The 19168-nt window shown below is 34.4% G+C and overlaps 1 protein-coding gene across 4 annotated transcripts in view; it reads left to right on the forward strand.

The window, feature by feature from the left end:
- The window catches only part of LOC129439427 (uncharacterized), a 148020-nt gene that overhangs the window by 80422 nt on the left and 48430 nt on the right, over positions 1-19168 (forward strand). The window contains exons 1-7 of one of the 4 annotated variants that reach the window (XM_073860597.1): positions 5792-6005; positions 12334-12756; positions 12880-12948; positions 13560-13922; positions 14045-14113; positions 14731-14778; positions 15927-16190. In XM_073860597.1, the coding sequence (XP_073716698.1) occupies positions 5924-6005; positions 12334-12756; positions 12880-12948; positions 13560-13922; positions 14045-14113; positions 14731-14778; positions 15927-16190 (1318 nt within the window). In that variant the 5' untranslated portion in view covers positions 5792-5923. Of the gene's footprint in view, positions 1-5791; positions 6006-12333; positions 12757-12879; positions 12949-13559; positions 13923-14044; positions 14114-14730; positions 14779-15926; positions 16191-19168 lie in introns of those variants that run through there. The other 3 variants (XM_073860596.1, XM_073860599.1, XM_073860600.1) reach the window with 3 other exon arrangements.

The following is a 19168-nucleotide window of genomic DNA, read 5'->3' on the forward strand; positions in this document are numbered from 1 at the left end:
GTTTTTACGGGTAATTGTTAGAAATGGCATTGATTTAGTTAATCACTTACCATTTGTTTTAATCATTACTATTTTAATATTTAAGTCATACAAATAAATAGATGAAATACTTTACCATGAATAGCAAGACATTAATTATAATATTATAATTTTGCTGGATGAATTGTCACTGGTAGGCGTGAGGACTGATTCACTTAAAAAGGCTCTCAGGATGATTGACAGGACTGAATGTTTAGGCTCCCCCCGAACCTACGTTTAGAACTTCATTACAGTACATAATGTGACTTCTCATCACTTCTCTTCAAAATTGACTGTATCACATATATATATATATATATATGGGTTGATTTTGTTAATTTTTTCCAGTAAATGTAACAGCATTTCAGAAAAAGAATTTCATACCAACAGTAAAATATGGTGGTGGTAGTGTGATGGTCTGGTTGTTTTGCTGCTTCAAGACCTGGAAGACTTCCTGTGATAAATGGAACCCTTAATGCTGTCTACCAAAAAGTCCTAAAGGAAAATGTCCGGCCATCGTGACCTCAAGCTGAAGCGAACTTGGGTTCTGCAGCAGGACAATGATCCAAACACACCAGCAAGTCCACCTCTGAATGGCTGAAGAAAACAAACTGAAGACTTAAGAGTGGCCTAGTCTAAGTCCTGACCTATTGAGATGCTGTGGCATGACTTTAAAAAAGTGGTTCATGCTTGAAAACCCTCCAATGTGGCTGAATAACAACAATTCTGCAAAGATGAGCTTGCCAAAACGCTGTAACCAAATTATTGCAAGTTATAGCAAATGCTTCATTGCAGTTGTTGCTGTTAAGGGGGGCCCAACCAGTTATTAGGTTTAGGGGGCGCAAGCACTTTTTCACACATGGCCATGTGAGTTTGGATTTTGTTTTCCCTTCTTAATAAAAAGCTTCTTTTAAAAAGTGCATGTTGTGTTTATCTGTGTAATCTTTGATTAATATTTAAATTTGTTTCATGATTTGAAACATTAAAGTGGGACAAACATGCAAAAAAAATAAAAAAAATAGTTAGGGGGGAAACACTTTTTTACACCACTGTACAGTAATGTCGTTCTCAAATACATTGCAATTATTCATTTAGCAGACATTCATTTGGCTACTAACAATAAGGGAGCATTCAAAAATAAATGTAACATTACTCATCTAAACATCACTGAAGCAACACCTGAGTTGTTTTATGTGTGTTTTTTTGTTAAAAACTCAGCATTCAGGTCACAGGACAATGGGAAGTGGCAACACCTTTTTAATGGTCCAGAAGTATGTGCTTCATTGCACACAGTACATATTTTGAATTATTTAAATTTATTTTAGTTCATATTAAAAGTTGTAAAAATTAACAAACGTGAACTGCTACATTTCTCAACAATATTTTGAATAATGACTAATTAATCAAGGTAAATTATTTCATCTATTTATTTGTATGACATCAGTATTAAAATAGTAATGATTAAAACAAATGGTAAGTGGTAAATCAATGCCAAATATATTTAGACTTAAAAAATTGCATAACATTCATGACATCAACTAAATCAAAACAAAGTCTTATTGACTGAACAGACAAGCAATCTTTGATTCATGCATAAAAAAACAGTAACAAGGGTTTTAAGAAATTCCTTTTTTTTTTGTTGGGGATTAATTATGAAAAAATATTACATAATAATTGATATTGTAACTTAAAATGTGATATAAACTTTTAAAGATGTAGATATAATACATGTATATTTAATGTATAATTTTTTATATTACAATTACGCTTAGTGATACTGGCACCTAAGCTTTTGGCACTTTGTTTTCTTCACATATAGACAGTAATGAACTCTTCTGCATAATTTCATAAAATGATAGCGTTGTAATGAAGGTCAAATATAGAATGAAGTTACCTTAAGGAAAGCATAAACAGATTTTAATGTTCCAACTTTCATGTACAGGATTGAACAATTATCATTCAGTCTTACAACAGTGTTGCTGTGACAGACATTTTTTAAACATGATTTAGACCCTCTTCTCTTTATCTATTTTGTTATGTTGAAGCCTGATACTACAATTGTTTACATTTTTTTCTCATTAATCTATACTCAGTACCCCATAATGCTAAAGTGAAAAGAGAATTTGGTTTTCCTTCTGGAACGTTGTCCTATCTCCATACAAGATAGTCATAGTGACTATCAGGATCATGGTCTCCTCACGGTTCTTCTTTCCTGATTGATCAGTTTGGCTTGGCAACCAGCTATTGGAAGAGTCTTGGTTGTGCCAAACTTCTTCCATTTAAGAATTGGTTAAGTAAGTCAAGTAATCACGACTAAACATTACCTAAAATGTAGCATTTTATTTAATGTGTCACAATAAAGGAGATTTAAAAATGTACTTAATACAATTCCATATATGTGTAAAAAAAGGAAGAAATCTAGAAATGTTTACTTTATTATTCCAAAGAAGAGATGCATGAAACCACTTACAAACAGCCACATAACAAAGCAGACTACAACATTCCCTATAAATTCTTCTCAGCTTTGAACAAAGTTTTGGTTCAGTAATGACATTTTAAACGGTCGCTTTATACCTCATGGACAAATCAGCTTGTGTAACATGAATGCATTTGTTAACTGAACAAAATAAAAAAATAACTGAAGTTAATAATTGAGAGGCATGCCTTGCACTTGATCACAGATCAGTTCCTAAAGGATTCTGCTCATATAAAAAATAAGTTTAGTAATTACTATAGTAAACCAATACATAACTACAGTTTTTAACCTTATTGTAGTAAAGATTAAATATATACAAAAAAATATATAAAAAGTAGGCTGTATTACAGCATTTAGTAGGCTATAGTGTTTTTATTTAGGCTACTATAGTTCATAGAATGTTGTACCTACACAATAAAAAGTGTTGTTATTAATAATAGGGGTATTAATTCACTGCTAGTTTACTTTAGTAAATATTAAAGTATAGTACAGTTTTTTTTCCCATGTTGGTATGCCTGGTAAATCTGGTAGGTATGTGAGATAAAACAATTATACAAAATAACCTGTTAAGTGCAACATGCTGCATTGGTGGTGACTGTCCACAGGGGGTCACTGTCGTTTGTGAAAAAATACTTTCTCGTGATGTTAAACTAAAAACGAAAGTAAAAGTGCCATTTTTATGAAAGCAACGTTTCGACGCTATCCCCTATATGTTATGTTATTTTCATTTTTTTTGTGTATAGGAACGAAAAATCGTCATTCTTTGTTTGACCACGGTAACAATGAAAGATTAACATGATGTGTGGACATATCGTGACGCAGCAGATACTGTAGGCCTGTACTGTATGCAGACATGTATGAGACGAGCCGCTTGAATTAGAATGAATTGGATCAGTTTGCACGTAAGTAATAAGTTTATGATGTATTTTTTTATGTTTGGATTTATTTTATGAATGTTATTAGAAGACATCATATACCATAATTAAACCTAAACTTATCTACTCTCTACTTCTGTCACTTTACAACCTTCAATTTTCATTATTTTTAATGTGTAAGAGAAATATATGTTGTCAGTAGATGTGACTTCTATTTTGTACCTATGAGTCCCAGCAGAATAATCTGCACTATAATAAGATCAAAATTTACATGAATCATTGCAGACAGTAGATTATATTGTTATATGTGACAATAAAAAATATTTTGGTAACATTAAGATCTCTATTTTGGTATAGCAACCAGTTAAGGGCAAAATGCCAACTGAGGGGGAATGATTGCTTCAAGTGGGCTGTATTTGTACATTTAGGTTAAATTTCTTTTGTACAATAGTAACTGCAGGGGGATTTTATTCATTGGATTGAATTTATTGAATTTTTTTAATGTTTACTAACTTTAAGTAATTTTTTAATCAGTGCTTATCTACTTACATTTATATTTAGTTTTCTTTAATTTCACAGAGTTTTGATGCATGCTGTAGGGTGATGTCCCACTATGTTGAACTGAATAGCAGAGAGACGATTTAACTTCTAACCTGAAGAATCTGAGTTTTATTGAAGAACAACACCGGTGAGACACAATATCAGCTGTTTTACTGCTAAACGCATCTTACTGTGGAAATAAATTCTCTCTCTCTCTCTCTCTCTCTCTCTCTCTCTCTCTCTCTCTCTCTCTCTCTCTCTCTCTCTCTCTCTCTCTCTCTGTTTAGAAGACAAAGATGGCAACTGCAAGCAGCAGTAAGTTAAAAAATATTTTTGATCACTGTATTTACAAACATTTAAATGCACTCTGTTGTGTGCTATCACACATTCTGCCTCACCATAATGAACAGTACATGTAAGTGACAGCTGTTGTATAGGTGTATAAGTCTGTTTTGTGTTTTTGTTACAGATGAGTTTCAGCTTGTTGTCCCTGAAACAGCTAAGACAACTACGATTTTAGTAGGGGCTGAATTCAGTATACCATGTCACCTGTCACCTGAAGTAAGTGCTGTTGACATGAAGATCAGATGGTTTAAGGAGACAGACTGTGTGTGCATCTATAAGAACAGACAGATGATTGAGGGGAGAAGATACAAGGGCAGAGTGAATCTGATCACTGAGAAGCTGGAGAAAGGAGATGTTTCCTTATCACTGAAAAACTTCAGATTGTCTGATTGGGGAGATTATGTGTGTCAGGTCACCAGTGGAGTCAAAACAGAGGAGATAACAGTAAGAGTAAAACGTGAAGGAGAAGAATTTAGTAAAGCATTTTGTGAGTATTTCACTCTTCATGTGTTTAATATCTTTATTAATATTCCTTTGTAAGAATGAAAATGAACTAAAAAGAAACAGAATAGTAGATAAAGAGGATCATGTGACACTGATTATTGAGTGAAGATGTAAAATGAATATAACAGACGTGCACATCAGGTGTGGGCGGTCTGACCAAAATCCTACCTTTGTATAAAGAACTTTGAATCACACTAAATATAGTTATTTTCTGTATTAGGAATGTTATATGAGTCAAACAAAAGAAAACATTTTGTTTGCACACAAGAACTGAAATTCTGTATCATTATTGCAGTAACACTGTTGAGCTGTTGCTATAACACTGTTAACAACTGTACTCCACTTTACATTCTGTCTAACTTCACCCCTAAGTTAGTTTTCATCATCGTTTTGATGTATTTTTGCATTACTACGTTATTTGGCTGAGATGTAAATAACGCAAGACAATTCCACTGCCACTGACAATCATACATACACGTGGAGTATACACCATGATATTGACAAAAATCTCTACCAGATGAGATGTCTTTATACTTTCAAAACTACCAACATTGAAACGAGAGTAAATGCATGTTTATAAACTTTATTTATTGATTATTGTCAAGAGAAGTTGCATAGCACAGCACTTGAATATTCCAGAGCATCATTAACATTAGGTGATTACAAACCCTTTTTAATGATCTGGGTGCCAACATGAAGCCTGTCACTCCCTTTTCAAGTTACATATTTAAAATTAGGATGTGAGACTAACTGGAGATTTTCTGTTAAATGAAATTACTTCTCACTCTTTCTCTGTTCTGATGTTTCAAACACTGTTTTCTATTATTTATCAATCAAAGTTGGATGGTCGCTGTTTGGAAGTTATCTAATGACAGAGGTAAGTGAAGAATTACTAAGCCATTTACACCTAAAAACTATACAAGACATGCTACTTTCTGTCTCAGTGCAGCATCTCATCACACTAATGTCAATCTTTTGTAACCATTCACAAGACTTAACCTACTAAACATATAGTACACATATAATACAATGTCAGTCTAAAGCTTGAATCAGAATTATATACTCGATCAGTAATACCAGCTGAAAGTGATCTACACTGACACGTAAATTCAGCATTTAAATCAGATAATATTTGTAACAAACTATGTTGTAAAAAAGCTTCAGAATGATTTCTTTCCCTCCACAGATAAACAGAACATGGATTAAAGAGGAGAAATTAAAAATGGAGGACTCTGCTCTAATGGCAGGTGAGTCAGACGGATAGAAAAATTACCTTTTTAATTCTTTTAGAGCTTTTCATTATTCGAGCCACAATTCAATACAAAACACTGATGAATTAATTTGCTTATTATCAGTGAGTCTGTTTTCTTCTATCAGTGTCTTCACACAGACACAGGAAAAGCCAGTTTAGTATTAAGCGGCTTCACTCAAAGACTTTTAATACAAAATGCTCTTAAAAAATAAACGAGACACAAAAAACAAGAAATTATATACTATAAATCTATATTTTTATTCTAAAATCTGATTTGACAAAATTGAGAAAAGATTTTCCCATTTGTTACCATACTCTATTAGATGACTATTACTATTTAAAACACCCGATTCAAATCATCAGCCTACTTTCATAATGGTAACATGGCCATTCCTCAAAATGCGTTCTTGTCTGTACTTGTGTTTTTGTGAAACGTCATCAGTTGCGGCCCAAGTACTGTTCCAAATCCAAGTTCACATCAAGCCAAGTTTACATAACATCTCCCCATGTTTTTGTGATCCACCCATTTTATTGAGGATGCATCAGGAGGTGACTTGTGTGTACTTATGACAGCCAAGTTTCCCAGAATGCATTTCATGTCAACAGCAATGGAGCATAAACCTGCTCAATATTCAAAATGTTACACTTTCTGTATTGTAAAATGTAATTTACACAGCTGTTTAGTCAAGAAAATAGATGAATAAACTTTAATTCTGTGGTAAAAATAGTTAGTAAAAATAGCCCCTATATTAAAATTACCTGGAAAGATATATGAGTTCCAGGTAATCAGTGTGTGGTCAGCGCCGTGTACCCCGGCCGAGGGCAGCCTCATCTCGGTCCTTCTGAAATTTTCCGCTGGCTCAGTGCCGCTGCTCTGCCCTTTCTAGACTGAAGGTCAAACATAAAATATTCCCTTTGGATGTGTACCGTGTTCCAAATTATTGCACATGCCATTTTTGTTTATTTTTCCAGTACAGTCAGTAAGTTTACAAATGTTATTTTACCCTCAACACTTATATAACAGTTTGGATGATATTATATGTAAATTAAATTAAAATGTTAAAAGATACTAAACAGAAATTATTGAACTATTATATGATTTGTGAGTGATTCACAGTAAAGAAAGATTTGACGAAAGGCTTTTCAAAATATTTTTTAAAATATTTGGAAAATGCAGCAATAAAAAGCCACCGTTAAGAAGCAAACATGTATTTAAACCTGCTGGTGTCTCTGAAATCCCAAGAACCCCTCAGAAACTGAAGGGCAGTGAACAGACATGGTGTCACTTCATGACAAATGCGCTGATACTTGTCGTTCATTATATGTGCACCTTGCAATATATTCTGCCACACTGCTCCATTAGTCAATGCAATAGATTGTTTTAAAGATCACCAATTATCTGATTCAAGATTTTGCATTTCCTATGGTGTGTAAGTGTGTATTAGTACATGTTATACCACGGGTCTGTTGAATGCTGTATTCTGATTGGCTGAGAAATGTTCCGTGGGTATGCATTAATTTCTGATAACCGCACACCTAGCTTTTCAAATGTCTTAAAAATAGGTAACCGTGGTATAAGAGGAATAATTGACTCCGGTCCATCGTTCACCTTAGGGTTTGTGTATCGTTAAGTAAGGAGCAGGGACGTGCACAGGAATTTTGAGGGGCAGTAGCTCTGACCTAAAAAAAAAAGGGCACCCCCCAAAAAAAAACAACTCACGGGCTATGAACGACTGAGAATAACAGGGTCTTTATTAAAAAAAAAAAAAATATATATATATATATATATATATATATACTCAAAGGAGTAAAACACTGAAATATAGCACTCAGTCTCCTTAACTACTACTAATAATAACACAGAAAACATGACTTGAGTCATGAAAATCCCTACATCAATATCCCTATCAATATCCTATCAAGTCACTGATAGGTTTCTCCAAATTTAATAACTGAAAATGTGTTCATCCGAAAAATGATGGACATATGCATCTCGGACGGTTTTGGGGTGAGTAAATCATGGGTTTAACTATCCTTTTTTGAATAAAATAATTAATTTGATGCATTACTTCAATCATACATTTTTCTTGCTAAAACAAAATGTGAGAAACTAACTATCAGCAAACATGTTTGCCTAATACCTAATAAATAGTAGCCTATGCTGCTTGTCTGCAAGCTATGATAGCTAACTGTTATCTGTCTGATTATTTAGGCTAAACGTGGCAAACTCAGCCTGGGTTTATGAAGATTTTAACAGAGGTGGAAAGAGTAGCCAAAAACTTTACTCAAAGTACAAGTAACTAAATAAATAATTACTAGTAAAAGATTTTAAAATGTAATTGAATGAAAGTAAAAAAGTATGCAATGAAAATAATACTCAAGTAGCGAGTTACTAGTTACTCATGAAAAAATAAATACAGATATACATACAAGACAAGATTTTTCTGTTTGCTGTGGAGACCATAAATTGATAAGATGAATATCAGTATGTCAAAAGTTCAAAATGTCACATTTTATTAACCTTTGTTTGTGTTTCAACACATTCATGCTTTACCAACAAAGAACAACAGCATTAAATGCTGACTTATGTGTGTTGTACCCAAATGCACATATGTGAATCAAACTGATCCTACACATTTAATGCTTTTCACGTGTGAATAATTAATGCATCAGGACACAGCTCATCACTTCAACACTTCTGAGCCAATGGTCTCAATATGCCCACATTATACAGGAGTAAAATACAAATGTGTTGCTCCACTGAGTTGAATATTGTCCATGTTAAAACAGATTAAAAGAAATAATGTGACAGATTTTGTACTTTTGTCTCATGTTCATCTTTTAATGATTAGACATTTCTTGACTCCACAGGAAACAGAGGAATTTTGCCTGTATTTTCCCAATACTTATGAAGGGCACTTATACAGTATGTGTAAAACTGCAACATACACAAACAGTACAAATCAAAGAATACAAACACAGAATAGACAAGCATTTCTATCAAATTAACTCTAGGTTCAATGTTAATGTAGCTTATAGCTGAAATAATAAGTAAACTGACAAGAGTTTTGCATTAATCTCCTAAAATGGTCTCGACAGTTTACACTTACATGATACAAACAGATTTTAGACAAAACTCATGTTTTCTTATGTTGTAATCTCACTTGTGTGTTGCGAGAATCACTTACATCATACAGTGCAGGATACAGCGAATCAGACGTCAATCATCAATGGATTTTCTTCAATCTGTGCTACAGTGTTTCTGGAGATTGCGCACGCGCGTTTGTGTCTGACGACGAACAGGTCGCACGATTATAATGGTGGGTACATGTGTGAAGTTTTGCTTTTAGTTAAAAGATTAGTAAATTCATATCCACGTCATCATTTTCTGCGTGTTTCAATCTACATAGTCTACGCATCAGACGATTCAGTTTTTGCAGCGATCTGAACAATTCATTCAAACTGATTCGCGAACAAATTCAAAACGTTTGGCCCATTTGCTTTGTAAAGAATCGACTCAGTAGACTCATTTATTTGCAAAACTTTGTAAGGAATCGACTCAAACGAGTCATTAATTCGCGAATGCTCCAGAAACACGAGACGGCATTTTAAAAATAAAATACACATTTCGTAATTAATTAAAATACAGTAACGAAGGAACGCCGCACAGTGTAACGAAGTGAAAGTTTATTTTAAAAAGTAAAAGTAAATTTATTTTTTTCCACCTCGGAAGGGCAACTTGAGTCGAGAAGGGCATGTGGGCAGTTGCCCGGGCAACCTGAGCAACCCCGTGCACGTCCCTGGTAAGGAGTAATTGACGCCGGTCCTTTGAATTGTTTGAAAAAAATGCACACTCTGCTTCGCGTTGTGCCGCATTGCACCTTGGGTGTGAATTATTTTCTTATAATTCGGTGGCCCGTCGTCAATTATTCCTTACTTAACGATATACAAACCCTAAGGTAAACGATGTTGTGAATTATCATCTCCAACGTAAATCTCTTTTCTTGGACTACCACAAAAACATGGATTGTAGGCAAGAGTGTTCAGACCAATCACAACTATGGGCGGATTGGCCATCTGGCATAGCGGGCTTTTTCCCAGTGGGCCGCGTAGCTATTTGGGCTGAACGTCTCGAGTCAGACACTTTTTTAATCTATATATTATTGTTTCTTACCTGCCCTTGAATTTAGACAGTTGATCAGCAGCCCGATTGACATTAAGCACATACCTCTTTCACTCTTGTGCTTTTTTATGTATTACTCCGGCAGGACCAGAGTAACCACCGGCCCTTGACACACGCTCTGCGGCCCATAGGCTATTTTCTTCACTGACGTTATTGTCAAAATCAAAATGAAAGAAGGCAGGAGTTTTTGTTTACAGAAGCCGTCGTAAATGACTCCCAACCAATCGAATTACACGGCCGAATAAAATTTTTAACCAGTCAAATGAAGAAATCTGGTTTTTGTAAAGACGAATGTGAATTCGTGCCAATCACATTACAGAGCTAAGCAGAATTCCAACCAATTAAATGAAAGAAGGCGGATGTCTCTGTTCACTAAGTTTGAGCGTTTGTATAGTGCTTAACTCATGAATGCATATTGTTTCAAAGCTGCAATACAGAAATTGCATCCTTATATTAAAAAATACAGACAGTTAGCAAATCCAAAGACGCAAACTCCTTAACTTTAAGTCAATTTTGCAGTTTTAATTGAAAAGTGACATTTAGATTATTTGCCATGTAACACTTGCTGCAGGGACTGTCAGTCAACCAAATAGAAACAATAAATGTTTATAGCTTACAGTATAAGATAAACTATGAATGTGTGTAAATTGTGGACTAAATTAGAGTGGTATTGTGTTAATACGGTTTTCAAAATCTTATTAACCCTTGGAGAACCCAGGAGAATCCAAAAACCCATTTCTTCTATTGAACAAAATTTGACCCCATGGGTTCTCCAGGGTTAAAGCTACTACTGTTTGTTTTTTATGTTTGTTTAAGAGATTTTGTGAGTCTGCTTCATTTGTTCCCTTTTGTTTAGACAAAATTAGCTTTGATTTTGGACAGTATATCAAAAACAGTGTATCCATAAATAGACCTGTTTCCTTTGCATGTTAAAAAAGTCCGTCCACACCTTTGGTTAGACTTTTTGGCTGTTGGTAGCTTTCAGTAAATTAATTTGTTCTCAATAATGATTTCTAAAACTTAGTGAGAGATCTTAACGCTCAGATATGACAAACAGAACAGAGAGTCAAAGTCACAGGTTTAACCTTGTTTTATGTCATGGTTGGTATACACATTCAAGATCAAAAAGACAGAAAATGTGGGCGTTATCAAATGAGGGGCCGGTCTGGTCCAAAATGCCAGGGACGATATTTTTTGTCCCAGTCCGCCCATGATCACAACATACAGATTAGCTGACCAATCAGGGAAGTTTGTACAAAATTTGTGCGTTTCAGGGAAAACCGGGATATCTGGAGCTATAAAAATGTACGGTATGTGGAAAATAATGTGTTTTAAATCATTAACCACGCAAACACATTGTATTATACCAATTACACAAAATAACGTTGGTTTTTAGCAATGAAATAGATGCACTTTAATAGATAGTCCGATTTTTTATTTTAAATCAGCCCTTTAGATTACAAATGTATGTAGGTAGTGATTTATAATACAAAATTAAATTTTCTTTGCCTGCATTAAACTGTTTATTTCCTTTTTGAATGATAATGTCATTGTTGCTGTTAAATTACACCTTCAAATTCATCAAAATAAAACAAAGATAAAGGTTTTAATACATGTTTAGGTTTTAATCTAAGATTTGTTAATTTGTTTTTAAATTTAAGTGGTGCAACATAAGTCGAATTTAAATTAAACTGGGATCAACAAACCCTAGATTAACTCTAAACTCTGCTTATTTTAATGCTTGTTGGTGCAACCCTCCCTCAGACACTGCACGCTTATGACAAAGATGCTCCAAAATATGTGTTGCACTCCATTCACTGTAGAGAGGGTGGAGTTTCAAAGTTTTGAAATTGATAAAGGGAACTAAACTATATCCAGAGAGCGGAATGTCATACAGACAGGAGTACAATATGCTTTGATGTGGACAAGTAGGCAACTTTCCAAAACAGCCAAGAAGCCACTTAACAGCCTTAACAACCATTCAAAACACCCTAACAATACACCATTAGCAATAAACTAAAGAATCTATCCACAACACTCCATCATTGTGAGGACAAATTTGCTTTGGAAAGAACAACTTATGTCCAATAAAAGTAAAAATCTAATTTGTTAAGCAGAATTGTTTGTTTATTTATCTTAGAGTACAAGAATCCTGAAGATTTGAAAAGACTTTTCACAGAAAGAAACAAACTCATACAGGAGAAAGAAAATATTCTTTTAGAGAGCAAACAGACACTTCAAATGAAGGACATGGCGTTAGAGGAAAAGGACAGACGTCTTAAAGACATGAATGATAAACTGCTGCAAACAATCAAAGAACTTGAAAAGACACAGAGTCAGCTTGAGGAGAAAGAGACACAAATGGACAATATGAACAAACGGATGAGTGAGAAAGAGAGACTGCTGGAGAACACAGTCAAAGAACTGGAAACCAGTAAACATCAACTGGACACTCTGAGAAATGAACTACAGGAGATGAAGACACAACTGGATGAACAGAAAACTAAATTCACTCATCAGGAGAAAATACTACAAGAACACAAACAACAGCAGAAACAATCTGGTGAGTGTCTGAATTATGATCAAATTATTTTGAAGGAGAGCTTTTCATATCAATATTCAGTTTTATTTAGCATTAGATGCATGTCAAACATAAATTTAATAACAATCTGTTTTTATTTTTCAGATCAAGAAAACAAAAATCTGCATTCTGAACCAGAAAGACTGAAAAGCGAGTCATCTACACATTTATCTGGTGAGTCTTCAGGGCTATCCTGGGCAAGTAATCCTCCAAGGATTTTTTTCTCTTGGCCAGTGATTCAGATTTTTACTTGCTATGCCAAAATCGGATCAATAAACAAATTTGATGTGTTTTGTTACCTGGATGAAGCAATTAATTAAAACGATCTGATTTAGATAAATTATAAATTGACATTATTCTTCTATTGTTAACACTCGCAAGTATTTTATATTATACCTCTATTTATTCCTCCCTGCAAAATAATAACTATATTTGAAGATAATTAATGTGTTTCTACAATTTGTTTGCTGTGATGTAGAATTTCAGTACGAAAACCTCCAGTATGCAAAATATTTGCTCACAATTTTTAACCTCTATCTGTTGCTAAAACATTTGCATTGAGAATCATTTTGAAATTGGACATCGACTCCTAGAATCAGAATATAATTGAATCGTTGAGAGCTCATAATTTCTACCCTAATATGTCTACACCCCTATTGCTCCTAAAATACACATTGGGAAAAAACTTTTTCAGTCATTGTATATTTAGCATTTAAACAATCAGTGAATATACAAGGAATAAATTTAGTTTATCTAGGGCTAAAATTATTGTGTTTCTCTTGCAGAGTTGAATGAAAAATGCAAACGTTTGGAAGATATGAAGAGACATTTAGGTGAAAGAGAGACACAAATTAAAGATCTTGAGAAGAGCAAAGAAACGGCTTTAGAAGAGAAGGACAAACTTTTAAATAAATCAAATGATAAACTATTACAAACAACCAGAGAAATTGAAGAGAAAAATAAACTGATGAGTGAGAAAGAGAGACTGCTGGAGAACACAGTCAAAGAACTGGAAACCAGTAAACATCAACTGGAGACACTGAGAAATGAACTACAGGAGATGAAGACACAACTGGATGAACAGAAAACTAAATTCACTCATCAGGAGAAAACACTACAAGAACACAAACAACAACAGCAACAATCTGGTGAGTGTCTAAATTATGATCAAATTATTTTGAAGGAGAGATTTTCAGTCAATGTTAAGTTTTATTTAGCATCAGATGCATGTTAAACATAAATCTAATTTCAAGCTGTTTTTATTTTTCAGATCAAGAAATCAAAAATCTGCATTCTGAACTAGAAAGACTGAAAAGTGAATCATCTACACATTTATCTGGTGAGTCTTCAGGGCTATCCTGGCCAAGTAAAAATACTTCAAAGATTTTTTTCTCTTGGCTAAATCGGGCCAGTGGTTCAGTATTTTACTTACCTTGCCAAAATCTGATTGATAGCCTAAACTAATTTGATATGTTTTTTAACCTGAATCGACCATTAAATTAAAATGATCTGATTTAGATAAATTATTATAAATCTGACATTTTTCTTCTCTATGAACACTCACAAGTATTTTATTTATCATACCACTATTATTTGCACCTCTTTGCAAAATAATTTTATTTGAAGATAACTAATGTGTTTGCACAAATGATAGTTTGCTGTGATGTAGAAGCCCCCAGAATATTTGCTCAAGGTTTTTAACCTTTAGATGTTGCTGAAATATTTGCATTGAGAATCATTTTGAAATTGGATATTGACTCCCAGAATCTGAATCTAATTGAATCACTGAGAGCTCAAAATTTCCACCCCAATACTACACACCCCATATAGCTCCTAAAATACACATTAGAAAAAAACTTTTTCAGTCATAGTATATTTAGCATTTAAACAATCAATGAATATACAAGAGATAAAGTTAGTTTGTTTATGACTGAAATTATTGTGTTTCTCTTGCAGAGTTGAATGAAAAATGCAAACGTTTGGAAGATACTGAGAAACTTTTAGGTGAAAGAGACGCACAGATTAAAGATCTTGAGAAGAGCAAAGAAACGGCTTTAGAGGAAAAGAACAAACTTCTAAATAAATCAAATGATAAACTATTACAAACAACCAGAGAGATTGAAGAGAAAAATAAACAGATGAGTGAGAAAGAGAGACTGCTGGAGAACACAGTCAAAGAACTGGAAACCAGTAAACATCAACTGGAGACACTGAGAAATGAACTACAGGAGATGAAGACACAACTGGATGAACAGAAAACTAAATTCACTCATCAGGAGAAAACACTACAAGAACACAAACAACAACAGCAACAATCTGGTGAGTGTCTGAATTATGATCAAATTATTTTGAAGGAGAGCTTTTCAGTCAATATTCAGTTTTATTTTGCATCAGATGCATGTTAAACATAAATCTAATTTCAAGCTGTTTTTATTTTTCAGATCAAGAAATCAAAAATCTGCATTCTGAACGACTGAAAAGCGAGTCATCTACACATTTATCTGGTGAGTCTTCAGGGCTATCCTGGGCAAGTCAAATCCTCCAAGGATTTTTTTTTCTCTTTGCCAAATCAAGCCAGTGATTCAATATTTTACCCTGCCAAAATCTTGTTTATTAAATCTGATTAATAAACAAATTTGATATGTTTTGTAACCTGAATAGACCATTTAATTAAAACGATCTGATTTAGATCAATTATAAATCTCTCATGAACACTCACAAGTCTTTTATTTATTATATCACTATTTGTACCTCCCAGCAAAATAATAATGTGGAGATAATTAATGTGTTTGCACAAATTATAGTTTGCTGTGATCTAGAAGCCCCCAATACGCAGAATATGTGCTTGAGGTTTTTAACCTTTAGCTGTGGCTGAAACATTTGCATTGAGAATAATTTTGAAATTTGGCGTTGACTCCCAGAATCAGAATCTGATTGAATCATTGAGAGCTCAAAATGTTCACCCCAATACTACACACCCCTACAGCTCCTAAAATACACATTAGAAAAAAACTTTTTCAGTCATAGTATATTTAGCATTTAAACAATCAGTGAATACACAAGGGATAAAGTTAGTTTGTTTATGACTGAAATGATTGTGTTTCTCTTGCAGAGTTGAATGAAAAAGGCAAACGATACTGAGAAACTTCTAGGTGAAAGAGACGCACAGATTAAAGAACTTGAGAAGAGCAAAGAAACGGCTTTTCTAAATAAATCAAATGACGAACTACTACAAACAACCAGAGAGATTGAAGAGAAAAATAAACTGATGAGTGAGAAAGAGAGACTGCTGGAGAACACAGTCAAAGAACTGGAAACCAGTAAACATCAACTGGAGACACTGAAAAATGAACTACAGGAAAATAAAAGCCAACTACAACTACTGCTGGAGGAGAACAAACTACTGAAGAGTTCTGGTAAGAAATGTCTAATGGGGAGACAATTAACCATGGCAAGTTGTATGCTTTCAAAAATGATTTACTAAAAATTATTTTATTTAGTTGGTCAATGTTACAAACTATTATGGATGTCCAACTTCATGTCCAACACAGAAACAAACAATTCAACAACTTAATTATAAATGTATGTCAGAGTTTCTATGTTATTATTGTACTTATACATAATGTCTTGTAGCATTTGCTCAATTGTAATTGTTCTGGTGCTTTATTTCCAACTGGTGTGGAGGCACCAGTTTCAACAACACCAGTAAGACGACGACACAGTAAGGAGTTAGATCCTCCAACGAGTGAGTTCATAATGAAACAATACAATAGAAATTAATACATTTTGTTTGGGGCATACAAATGATACAGACACATGGACACATCTATCTCAATTCATCCAATTGTCTCTGTTTTCTAGTGAGTGGAGAAACAGCTTCAGTGTTGGTTTCTGGATCAGAGCTCAGGTTGGTTCTGCTGGGGAGTGCTGGATCTGAGAAGAGTGCATCAGTAAACATCATCCTGAACAGAGAGGAGAAGATCCAGACTGATACATCAACAGAGATCCAGCAGAGTGAGAGCAGACAGGGGGAGGTGAATGGGAAGCAGGTGACTGTGGTGGAAACTCCTGACTGGTTTTGCTCTGGTCTCTCTCTGGAGGAGGTGAGAGAGGATGTGAGGCTCTGTGTCCATCTGTCTGCTCCAGGACCTCACGCCTTCCTCCTGATCATACCAGTACAACAATCTACTGGAGTAGAGAGAGCAATGCTGGAGAAAATGGAGGAGATTTTTGGGGAGAGATGTTGGAGGAACACCATGATCCTTTTTACTGTTACTGATGAAGAACAAAAGAAGAACATTGAGGATTTTGTCCAGTCAGGGAATCAGGAGGTCCAGAGACTTGTAGAGAAATGTGGGAACAGGTTTCACTGTCTCAACATTCATCAGAGTGGAGATGATTCACAGATCTCAGAGCTGCTGGAGAAGATTGAGAAGATGGTGGAAGGAAACACAGAGAGATTTTACAGCAGTGAGATCTACCTGGAGATTGAGTCTCAGATCAGAGCGATGGAGAGAAAGATCACGAGAGACAGAGAGGAGAGAAAAGAGAGGGAGGAGAGAGAGATGAAAGAAAAAATAGAAAAGGAGGTGCAGAGGTCCCTGAGAAAAATAGAGGGAGCGATCGAGGAACATGAAGGAGATATTAAACAACTTAATGAGAGAACAGGTGAACTAGAGAGACAGATGAGAGAAGAAAGAGATGAAGAAAAAAAGAAAGAACTAAAGATAGAGTTGGAGAAAGATTAACAAACTGAAAGATCAAAGAGAGAGAGAAAAGATTGAGATGGAGGAGAAACACAGACAGGAGATGGAGGAGATCAGGCAGATGTATGAAGGAGAGATGAGGGTGGAGACAGAGAGAAACCTCATGAAGATCATCCTACCTGAACTCAAGAGAAACATTTTGGAATCAAAGTCAAAGATGCAGGAGGAGTTTAACAGACAGATGGAGGAGAAGAACAGAGAGATAGAGACACTCAATGACAATTATTCAATAGTATGGGACCTTTATGAGTCAGCAATGAAGCAAAATGTTCAAGAATAAAAAATATAAAGAATTAATTATTAGCAAACAAAAATGAGTGTGTGACACGTAACACAAAATAAAGTATTCTCACGTTTTAGTGAGATTTACTGAAAGTCATGGCAATATGTTCATATTTTTATAAAGGTGCCTACTTCGAATTTGTACAATCTGTTTTCATCCCTGTGGCATTGTTTGCAGCTTGGTTTCAGTAAATCTTTTGCACTGCACTCAAAAATATGAACTTTCACTTTTCAGTGACATTCCAATTTTACTAAATCCTTTCATGTTGTGATTACTTAAAAACATCAATTTAACAACGTGAACTTAATTTAATCTAGTTCATTCAACAAAGGGTGTCTTCTCAACTTTGCTTAAACATATTTTAAACTTAATACAGACTTGTATCTCATTGGCTGAGGTTTTGCAGGGTAATTGTTGTTCTGGCACCCTCTTGCAGAAGTGTAGCATCATTACATACGTACGTGAGTAATAAGTGGCCAGTTATGATTCAATAAATTTGTTCTGATATATTTTAGAACATAACAAACAAATAAACTGTTTGAAATGTAACATTACATTATGTGTAATATGTTTGTGATATGTTTGATAAACTGTAATTAAAAAGGTCTATATGATGAATTGTATTGAGCAGCTGTACTCAGATTGATTTGGTGTTGTGGACTTATTAAGTCCTAATTAAGAGAGAAGTAGTTTATAAAATGGAATTATTCAATTTTTTTGTCATCATTAATTAAATTTTTCATGTATATAACTCTGTTGTTGTTTGTTAACTCTACTGAGGTTTGTTAAGTTAAACTTCTTTTGTTTAAATGAACTTAATTATTGTTTGTTGAGATTACTTAAACAAATTGTGTAGACCCTGTTAAATTTTTTTAATCAAACCCAACATTACATTTTTTTGTGTGGGGTTGTAACGGGTGCTTTAATGAAAGCGAAGAGAAGGGGATCCATATGCAAAAGGTGTTTATTGTAAAATCCCAAAAAGGGCCAGCAAACAAATCCAGAGGGTAATCCACAATCGTAAATCCAAAGACAGGCAAATATATCAGGGCAGGCGGCAGTACAGGCAAAATCCAAATAAACAGGCACAGGTCAAAAAACAGGCAGATACAGATTAACAGAAACAGATACAGGTAACAGGCAGATACAGACAGGATGGGGCGATGTAATAATCAGCATTGAACTGGAGTACAGGAAGTGGCTTTATACAAACAGACAGGAAGTGTGAAGTGAAACATGGCAGGATGTATTTCAAAATAAAGGCCAGAACAGGATGTCAAAATAAAGGTCCAAAATACAAAAATACACAGAATACAACAAAACACAGAACAATACCATTACAGAA

The sequence above is a fragment of the Misgurnus anguillicaudatus genome, chromosome 22, assembly GCF_027580225.2.
Source record: "Misgurnus anguillicaudatus chromosome 22, ASM2758022v2, whole genome shotgun sequence".
NCBI classification, from domain to species: domain Eukaryota; kingdom Metazoa; phylum Chordata; class Actinopteri; order Cypriniformes; family Cobitidae; genus Misgurnus; species Misgurnus anguillicaudatus.